At 38.5% G+C, this 10,524-nt stretch overlaps 2 protein-coding genes across 2 annotated transcripts; one reads left to right on the forward strand and one right to left on the reverse strand.

Moving 5' to 3' along the window:
- Positions 1–854: 854 nt before the first annotated feature.
- LOC144640963 (transmembrane protein 184C-like) lies at positions 855–4,403 on the reverse strand. The gene is made up of 3 exons (XM_078500024.1): positions 4,013–4,403; positions 2,058–2,094; positions 855–1,329 (listed from the first exon to the last, which is right to left on the reverse strand). The coding sequence occupies exons 1-3, from the start codon at positions 4,288–4,290 to the stop codon at positions 1,051–1,053; spliced, it is 594 nt and encodes a 197-aa protein (XP_078356150.1). The 5' UTR covers positions 4,291–4,403; the 3' UTR covers positions 855–1,050.
- An 80-nt stretch (positions 4,404–4,483) lies between these two features.
- On the forward strand, positions 4,484–9,973 carry LOC144640964 (electron transfer flavoprotein-ubiquinone oxidoreductase, mitochondrial-like; the record flags this gene model as incomplete). Its single annotated transcript, XM_078500025.1, has 8 exons — positions 4,484–4,643; positions 4,717–4,821; positions 4,947–5,099; positions 6,079–6,155; positions 7,661–7,742; positions 8,473–8,591; positions 9,355–9,432; positions 9,827–9,973. Coding segments are annotated over exons 1-8 (807 nt in total), but the record flags the coding sequence as incomplete, so codon positions are not given.
- Between the last annotated feature and the right edge of the window lie 551 nt (positions 9,974–10,524).

Raw genomic sequence — 10,524 nt, forward strand, 5'->3', positions numbered from 1 at the left:
AAGCCATTAATATCTGCCAGCCCACCAACCCCGACCACTTGATCCAAATTTCAACATGCTATGGTAATAACATAAGTAGAGCAGTAAACAACTTAAAAGCGCTGGGCCCAGTTGCATAAAACGCCCGTAACACTTACGGGTATACGTAGGTGTACTCGTAACTTAAGTGAGTTGCATTAAATCACTTTAGTGGTCCACTTACGAGGTACACGTAAGTGACTGCACTTACGATTTTTGTAAGTGTGCACTGAAGTGTCGTTTATGCAACAGAAATTGCGGGTGTTGCGTGAAAAATAGCACGTAATTTTACGGGAACTACATACCGTTAGGTCCCGTATCGTCAATGAAGTTGACGAAAATTTTTTCTGAGAGTTAAAAGGGAAGGTTTTTGCCTTTATTTAATACTAAAAATGCGCTTTGTTATCCACTGCTTACGTTTTAAACACCCCATCGACAAAATAAAAAACAACATAGATTTCTGACAGATGTCGAAGTAAAATCACGTTTGAGTATCATTTCCACTCATTTGTTGTCTCATTTAATGTCTAATGTAGAAAATCAGGCCTTTATACATATCTTAAATGAACAAAAAATTCAATCAGAAAAAAAATAAAAAATTAATTTGAGAAAGTCTAAACAAAGTTAAGTGTGCCCGTAAGTGATCCGTAAGTTACCCTGTAAGGCAGACACTTACGAGTGCGGTAAGTATGTTCCATGCAACACCCGTAAGTGTACCCATAGCAGAATCGTAAGTGTCCTACTTAAGTGAGCACTTAAGTGGACGTTTTATGCAACCGGGCTCTGATGAGCAAACAACAAACACACTCTAATTATCAAACATTTTGATCAGGGTATTGCTTGCAAACTTATTGTCAATTTCTATTTTAAGTACAAGGTTCTGTTATGGCAAATAAGTTAATATGGAACACTTGAATGGGGTGTGGTGCGGGGGGTGGGTGGGGGGGGGGCAGAGGGGCTTATCAGTGGGAGGGCAGTGGCTTATAACCCTGCAGCATTTTAAGTATTAGACCACTGCATCTTCCACATGCCTCAGCCCAATAACAAACAAGCCTTTGATAAATTGAGAGCTATATGGAAGAAAAATGAATCACGACCCAATCCATACTTGCCCATCCTCCATGGCGGCATGGTACAAAATGGAAAGAAATGTTCTACTTGTTGCTTGCGAGACAAAACTGCATCAAAGTCATATTCAGCAGAGAGGTAAGCCAGCAAAAATGTCATAAAATTATATATTACGTAAGCTTCATAACACTCTCGCAAAGAATCCAAGTATATAGCTGCCTTGGGAAAACGGAGAGCAAGCCACTAAAGAAAAGAAAAGATAAAATAACAGGCTGATTACTAAAATCTCCAACAATATACCTTATTCTCACTAAATTTCGTGAGTACTTAATTTCGTGAAAAATAAAGAGCCATGTTTCGCGAGTACTTAATTTCGCGATTTTGAGAGGAAGGTACAATTGGAGTGTATTAAATTTCACGATTTTTATCTATTCTTCAATAGGAAGCTTTGACCTCAAAACTGTAACAACATAATTAATATGAAAGTCATCGTAAAAACAGCAAACAAAACAATATACATATAACAAAACATAAGGTATTCAACAGTCAAATCCCTAATAGGTTCATCTACAACTGCAAGAGCGAGATTTTGAGGAACTTGGCGGCAGAGAACAGTTCGAACAATGCGACTGATAGAGTGGGAGATAACTAATGGACAAAATTAAACAAAACACTCCTAAACATGAAGCTCAGACATGTTAGAATACTATGATAAAACACATTGAGTTTCATTATTTTTTGATATTGTACGATATTAACAATCGCGATTTTAAACTTCGCGTGTCCTATATTTCGTGAGTATTAAATTTCGCGATTTTCGTTCAAAATCGCGAAATTTAGTACTGGCGAAATTAAGTGAGAATAAGGTAAATCAAAATCAAAATATTTTTATGCTATTAATCTTTCTGTTGTAACCCTTCTTTAGCTTGTAATAATGTAAGCATTTGAAATGGTGAAGAGTTAGTACATACACTATCTGTTGCATAAATCGGGACCATCCAAAGAATTCTGTGAACAAACCAAAATAAACATTACAAGTATATGTTGAGTTAAAAACATATCAGGTCAAAATACTGTAGCTTGATTTGTATTTTCCTCTGAATTGATCCAGATTTATTATAAACTATAAACTAGCTTAAGGGCCCATTACAGTATCTCGTTGCCAAGATACGCGGTTGCCACGCAAGTGCAATTTTATTTCCGGTTTTCTCGCATTCGTGATTCAGCTTAGCGGCAAAATTTTACGCCCGTTTAGTTCCCTTTCGGTTAGAATCATATTCCAATGACGGAAATTTGTTCTGCAGTTAAAGCAAACTGGATAAATTGAAATAAAAAAAAGTTTGTCATACTAAATGATTGCAAAACATATACGAAGCCTGAAGCAAGTATCCGAAACCGCTGAAATATTTTTAAAAGTAGTGCTGATGCATTAGAAAACATGCGAATGTGCGGCGCTACCGTATTTTCATCAGTTTCCCCTTCAGCTCACTGAAGAAATCTGTGAATGCTACTGGCAAAAATTAAAGCACTGTCATTAGAACTAAATGAAGCTCAGAAAAAAAAAAACAGCGATTCATTTCGTTCGCGAAACGAAGGTAAGATAATTTGTACGCAGTTACCGCAGAAATATAGGAATGAATTCGATTTATCTGCCGTAAATTGCTTGCAGACACTGCTGATTATGATTCGTACAGCAGTCTAACCACAGGACAAATTCAGTAAGGTACAAAACTGCGAAAACTAAACTATATAAAACACCTGTATAAAAACATTTCAGCTTACAAACCGTAACTATTTATTCAACCGAACTATGAATTGTAGCCTCCTTGACAAAACATAATTACGCCGTTTACGGTAATTCGCAAATTACAAGCCGAAAATAAAGAAACTCACACTAAACTCTTTTAATACTTACGACCGCTTTTGTTTACATTTGTCTTAGCCTCTACAGTTAGTTGAGCGACAGTAAACGTTGTTAAAGCTGTCCAAATACAAGCAAGAAGTTAAGTTTGCAGTGTCGAAAAATTATAGTTTTTGAAGCGTACGAAGCGTACGTGAGCGGGGGAAAGCCAACTTAGTGCAGCAATGTCAATTACGATGATTTCAACCAATCAGTCACCGTATAATTTTACTTCCGGTACGGACGAAAATGCGAGTTTTTCTCGAAAGGAAAAAAACGTACCTTCTGTTTTTTGCAGTAAATCGAAAGAAAATACATTTTTCTTTAAACGTAAGCATGCGTTTTTGGAAAATCAAAACAACATTAAAGTTGTGTTCAAAAACGTGGTCAAAAGAACATATTTTCTTTACTTATTTTTCAAGTTTTTGTGCTAACGGAAAACGCATGCTTACATTTTTTAAGATAAACGTACTGATTGACATAATACTACAAACTATGAATGAGACCATAAGTTTCTTGTGTAAAACTCAGTTTTTTGTTCTGGGTCACGTGACATTAGACGTGCACCGATGACGTCATCAAATGACTTGCAGTCGCACCCTAAAACTCCTGTCTAAATTTGGTTAAATAAAAGCAAAGATATATCAAGTTACAGCCAATTGAAATCTCCCTAGCAACGGCCCCAAAAGATACTGTAATGGGCCTTAAAATCAATTTGAGCTGATATTCATTTTAAACTACAGCAATACATCAGTGAGCAAATTACAATTTACTGCTGATTGACTCCAGTTTGATGATGATGATGACAGGAACGTTTTTTCAATTGGGGGAGCCGGAGGGGGTGACTAGTGACTTGAAGTGGGGGCTTAAGAGTCTCTTCTCTTAATCCCCCCCCCCCCCAAGCCCCCACCCCCGGCTCTGTCGTCCCTGGATGGTGATGATGGTGATGATCATCATCATCAGGATGATGACGATGGCAATAAAAGGGATATGCTTTATATAATAAGCTGAAATATATAAGCTTACCTTACTATCCTTCTTTGTAACTCTGGCTTTGTATAATTCACTAAATGCTGGAGAATTCCCCACAGGGAGATAGGAATTGTCAAGAAAACAAAACATCCTGCGATGAACCAAGCTTGTACATGAGTTTGAGCTCTGTTTTTGTGTAATTCCCAGACGGTGAGGGGAAGTGCAACACACAGAATAACAAAATACACAGAGATCACTACCGGTCGTAACCAGCCACGAAGATTTCTTCTACGCAAACATGAACAGCATGAGCAACAGATGTAATTATCCATCGCTATTGTGTGCTTCTTACTCCATTCCAGATCCAGCAGACAGCGATTCAAGCCAAAACTCCATTTCTTCCCGATCCACTTGTTCCGTCAATATGTTCCCGAGGTTGTTCGTGCCATGTTCGTGTCATGTTCGTGACTGTTCGTGACACTTCGTTTTCGGTTCGCGCGCGATTCGCCACTCAGCGGTATATCAAGCAACACTACGCGCGGAAGTTTGACCTTTGGAGTGTTGCGTGTTGTCATATTTTCCATCAATGAACTTTATATTTTCTTCATCGCTGAATTTGTAGTATTTTGTTAGGCACCCATGTGGAATAATCGTATCTTGAGTCTTGGCAGAAGTGCGCAAAGAGGTAGGTATTTGCCGTTTTTCGCTTCTATGCCCTCGTCGCTTTATCTAACCTTGCAACTTGTTTACGATTTCAGCCTTGCGACCTCTCTTATATAACCGCTTGTATTCAAGTGAATCCGTGCCGAAAATCACAACACATTACACGATTGTACCACGAGAAACAGACCCAAGATGGAAAGGTATAGACATTACATTTTATTGTTAACAAGATTTATTTCCTGTTGAGTTTATTTTTTTGCGACTTTTTGGTGAAGTTTGTGCGATGCTTTTCTTGGCTAAGTTTGAAAGTGTTTTTGTTTTGAAGATGTGGACATGGAAAGATTTTCGGACGAAGCCGATGTGGTTATAGTTGGTGGAGGACCAGCTGGTTTGTCTGCAGCCATCAGACTGAAGCAATTAGCAGAAGAAAATGGAAAAGAAATTAGAGTTTGTCTTGTGGAGAAAGCTTCAGAAATTGGTGAGAAACTTTGCTCGCTCCCGTCCGTCCCATGAACACGTTTATACGTTTACTCTTATATTATGTAATCGCGACACAGTAAACTTCCCATATAAGATAACTTGAATGTGAACTTTTTAGCTTTAGAGTAGACTTCACACGAGACTCCTCAAACAGAAACATGTTGATCCAGCTGATGTAACTAAATATGGATGTGATTTCGTGACAGCCCACACCCCCTTCCCACCTCTTATAAGCTTTTAAGTGGCCTTTAACATGGAAAGAGCCGGGCCGTACCTGGGATTTTTTGTCTGTGGGGGCAAATTTTCCTGGTGGGTGCAACTGTTTTTTTTTGTTTCCTTTTTTTCTTTAGTTTACTCATTTGTTTAGTTTTCCTGGCATTGGCAACTATCCCCCCTGCCCCCCCCCCCCCCCCCCTTTGTATGGCCTGATCATCCTCCTTTTATCCTCCTTTTAAAATAAAATGATCCTAGTACTAGGATCGTCTGAGCACCAAATGTTTTCAGCTTTCAGTTTACATGTGAAGGGTTGCATTTGGCCCTAATGCTAGGATCACCCTCTTCTCAGAAAAATGAAATCTGAAAACATATGGGGCTCCTAGTACAAGAATGATCCTAGCACTAGGGTTTTTATTTGATATGAAAGAAGGATGATCCTAGTGCCAGGATCATCCTCTTCCCATGAAAATAGGGCCTAAGAATTGGTTTACGTCAATAATGCGTTTTAACCTGTAAACAGGATCATTTTGTATCAGTCGAATCCTAGAATCTCCCAACCCTCAGCAATCTCCCCGGCATTTGACTTTTGAAAAATTTTGGTCAAATTACCAAAATGGCTACAAACAAAAGTGTAAGTCGGTTTATCACACTCTGCTTATTTTTTAGTCATTGAGTTAAACATTTATTGTAACAGAAATTCATCTTAAACTGTTGTAAAAATTCCTCAATTAATCTTTGTACCCATTTGAACTTGTTTTAAGGTGGACACACTCTCTCTGGAGCTTGCCTTGAACCAAGAGCTCTAAATGAGCTTATCCCTGACTGGAAGGACAGAGGGGTAAGGGAAACACAGACTTATGCAATTATAAGGATGACAGAGTGAGGCAAAAAAAAAACCACATGCATGTGCATTACAACATTTTTAGTTTCAGTATTGCTAACTTATCACATGACTGTAAACTATTCTTGTCCCCAGAGCAGCCTGTTCCTCTTCTTAGTGGGCGAAGCCTGTGCACAAGAAGCAAGTGTCTCTGGGGACACATGATTTGATTGGCTAGATTTTAACAAAGGAAGAGCCAATCAAATTAACTGAACCTTTTTGAAACCCCTTTGTTATACAAGAGTTTAAAACTCCCTTTTTGTGGTTACCAAGGTAACCTCTATGCTACGGTCTGGGTAAGTAAGTGTAATGAACGTAAGACTTTCCGAAGCACAAAGTAAGAAAGAGAGCATACTGAAACGGCACAAGGATTTCTCAAGTTCTCCAGGTGGATTTTTACAATTACAATACTGTTCTTTAGAAGGATATATGAGTTATGGTGATGAATTGTTAGAATTTAGTTAAATATGAGGATTCCGATTGAAAAAGCCACTTTCACAATCATTATAACAATAATGGCGCTTTCGAACTGTCCACGATCGATAATCAACTGCTTTGATGAACTGCTGGCCGAAAGTAGTTGGAACATGATGCTTGGCACGTGCATATGGGCGAACGTAGTTGGAATATGATAATTGCCACATGAATATGGCCCAACGTAGTTGGAACGTGATGCGTCGCACGTGGATATTGCTTCGAAGTAACACTTTCCGAAGCACAAAGGAAGAACGAAAGCCTACCTGAAACAGCACAAGGATTTACGTAATAACTTCTGGCCATAAAACTCTTTCCCATACTGCCCTTTAAATAGTGTTTCTTCAGGAACGATGGCGAAAAAAAATTACCAAAAATTTATTCTTCGTCCGATCGCTACAAATTTTGGTAGAATGCGTGACAAGGTTATTACCCAACTCCCCTGCAAATTTGAATGTGGCCTACATGACGTGTTATTTATATTTACTTTCTAAACCTTGCTTGTTGCTTGGAATGAATGTCTGAATTCATCTCTGAGTAAAAGGAGATCATTATATTTTGCAGAAAAGGATCTTTGGGACAACAGAGGTAAAAAAAATATTCGAAATTCTGCTACGCTACTTGGCCAAAAAATATACGCTAAGTTATGCAAATTAGATTATTCATGAAGCTTAGATAAATTGTAATAAATTCTATATTTATTTACTGCAGACAGTAACCACATGCCCTCTTGGAGGGCTTTCACTGTTATTTAAAATCTAGCCAATCAAATCATGTGTCCCCAACTTAACTCAGATGGGTGTGGTACCAGTGGAAAATTGTATTTCCAATAATATCATAATTTAAAAATGTTTTCTTGAAAGTTTATCTGTGCATTTTCAGAGTAACCAGTTTTAAGTTTTGGCATTTTCTTATTGTTTTTCTATTTCTTTATTCCCCCCCCCCCCCCCCCAAAGCTTCAGTCACTTATTACTGCTCTAATTTACTAGGCACCACTCGATACACCAGTGAAAGAGGACAAATTTGCAATACTTACAGAAAAGAGAAGGATTCCTGTCCCCATATTACCAGGTAAAATATGTGCTTAGTAAGGAAGATATATTGTGCATTTTATGTCAATGTAACAAATTATTACTATTGTATAACTATATTGTGAAAAATCTATCAAGTTAGATCTGGAATATGCCCATTTTCCCATTGTTCCTTTGAAGGGGAGGCGCGGAGGCCTAATGGTTAGTGTGCCAGACTACCGAACGAGTGGTCTTGGTGTAAGCACTGGTGGGGGGTCATTGTGTTATGTTCTTGGGCAAGTCACTTTACTCTCATAGTGCCTCTCTCCACCTAGGTGTATAAATGGGTACTGGCAAAATAATGCTGGGGGGTACCCTGCGATAGACTAGCATCCCATTCAGGGGGAATTAAAAATATTCCTAGCTGCTTAATGTTACCGAGACCAGGAGAAGCTCTAGCAGTATGGGCCACAAGGCTCAAGGCTTCCCTTTTACCGTATTTCCCTCACTGGCTCACTCACTCACTCACTCCATTCTGATATCAAACCGCAATTAATCTATGCGCTAAACGATAAACGTGCTGACAGGAAGGTCCTTTAAACGCATTCAGCACATGTCAATCAGAAATAAATTATTCTTCAACCTCGTTCCCAGGGTCTCTCTCTTTCAGGGAACTAAATTGAATTTTCTCAAAACAAATCGAAAGAGGATCACTTACACTTATCCTCTGGTTTTCTTTTGAAGTACAACTGCATTTCTAGATATTGAGATCGTTGTTCTTATTTTAACAGGGTTACCCATGCACAACCATGGCAACTACATTGTACGTCTTGGGAACTTTGTTCGCTGGCTGGGCGAGCAGGCAGAAGCTTTAGGAGTGGAGATATATCCAGGATACGCAGCTAGTGAAGTAAGTGGCATGATTGTGTGTACCGGTAATTGCTGTTTCTTTTTTGACAGGAATAATACTGAGATTTCAACTCTTAGAAAGGAAAAAAAGGGAGTTTTTGATCGGCGTAGCCGTGGTTGAGGCCCTGCCAGGGTAAATTCCGACAAGCAACATGGCCCAAAAAGTAGCACAAACCCATTAAATTAAAATCGCAACAAATGACAACCCTTATGGAAAAACTTAAATTCCGACAAGGACAAGTGCTCAATTTTTCTTTAATTTAGTTACAACATAAACAGCGATTAAACAGCAACATGGAACATTTTTAAATTCAGACAAGCGACACGAGAACCCCCTGGCAGGGCCTCATGGCCACTAGCACAGGAGGAGTGAGCCTTTAGGGTGGTCTGGAGGCATGTTCCTTGTAAAATATTTGATAATATGGGCCTCTTAAATGCCATTTCCTGCATTTTGACGTCAACGATGGACAAAACGACTTTGGAAACCACGTTCGCAAAGGATCATGCTTAAATGGCTAGTGAAGCAAGGGAATCACTATCTTTCTTAGCCAGAGGTACGTTTAAAAAAACAGGAGAATAGTGAGTGACAATGGGAAGCCGGAAATGATTGCCCAAAACGTGAGGTTTCTGGCTGAAACGGGGGGATTGAAACCTCTGAAAACATATAAAAAAATATGTTTACAAATAACATTTTAGACCCAAAAGTATGTTTCAACTGTATGCCAGAACATAACTAAAAAGAAACAAACGTGTTGTTTTTTTAGGTGTTATACCATGAAGATGGCAGCATAAAGGGTATTGCTACAAATGATGTTGGAATTCACAAAGATGGTTCCCCAAAGGTACTGAACTATTTTAGTCTGTGCTACTCTTGGTTTTGTTATTTTTGATTTTATTATCAAACTTTGAACTATTAACAGTACAACTACTCCACCCAAGCAAATTCTTTGCAAAATATTTACTAATAGTGTTTGAGTGTTAAAGGTCATAAATTAAATGCTTCTGTAGTGTGAAGCTTGCTTAGATTGATAATTTGCCGCAAATCAAATGTTAGCGTCCAAGGTTTTCATTTATCAATTTGCGCAAAATGTTGTCTGGTGGCCTTGGTTGGAGAAGTCACACTATAACAGTAGTAATTTTGTGTGAGGCTATGTCTGTATAACTGATCACATGATTTCGAATGCAATTTTGTATGCAACACAACTAAAGTCCATACTTGTTTTACATATTTCACAGGCCACATTTGAGCGAGGCATGGAACTCCACGCAAAGGTGACCATATTTGGTGAGGGATGTCATGGCCATCTTGCCAAGAACCTGTACAAGAAATTTAATCTGCGGGAAAACTCTGATCCACAAACTTACGCTATTGGGCTCAAAGAGGTAATCTAGTAATAGTTAAAGCAGTCATTGATTCATTGCATTCAAGAATAATTTGTAATTATTAGTAGTGCCCTGTATATGGAGACAACAAAAAGATTTGTATAATTAAAGGGATGTCACTAAAGGCCGGCTGCCGCCTAATTTTACTGGCTGAAAGAGAACTTAAATCCCGCTAAATTTCACGTGGAAACAAAGACTTAAGTAAACGTTTAGAGCTGCCAAGGCCATAAAAGCCAGCTAGGCTTGTTGATGAGCTGGCTTAGTGTTTTCTTAGCTACACCCCTGATAATATGTTTTAGAAGTACTTCTTGTCTAATTTGGAAACAATATACCTTTTTCACTTGGGCGGTTTGTTATCCCATTACAGACCACAGGATGTTTTCTAGAGAATTTTCCTTGTATCCAATATATTCATTAATATACATGTTGTTATTTGAAAATTTGAAAGCAAGAATTCTCAAGATTATTATTCAACAAATGCGCACGCTGCCCATATATGGTCAAAATGTTAGCGTTATCTGTCATCCGTACATAACAAATATCCTCCTTCC

Source organism: Oculina patagonica, unplaced genomic scaffold (assembly GCF_052425735.1).
Source record: "Oculina patagonica isolate OP01 unplaced genomic scaffold, crgOcupat unplaced592, whole genome shotgun sequence".
NCBI lineage: Eukaryota > Metazoa > Cnidaria > Anthozoa > Scleractinia > Oculinidae > Oculina > Oculina patagonica.

Excerpts from the sequence above, each read along its gene's own strand:
- LOC144640963 (XM_078500024.1), bottom strand. The coding sequence starts at position 4,290 with ATGGATAATTACATCTGTTGCTCATGCTGTTCATGTTTGCGTAGAAGA. Across the intron at positions 2,095-4,012 it reads TTACAAAGAAGGATAGTAAG|AATTCTTTGGATGGTCCCGA; the intron begins GTAAGCTTATAT and ends GTTTGTTCACAG. Across the intron at positions 1,330-2,057 it reads CGATTTATGCAACAGATAGT|TGGCTTGCTCTCCGTTTTCC; the intron begins GTATGTACTAAC and ends TCTTTTCTTTAG.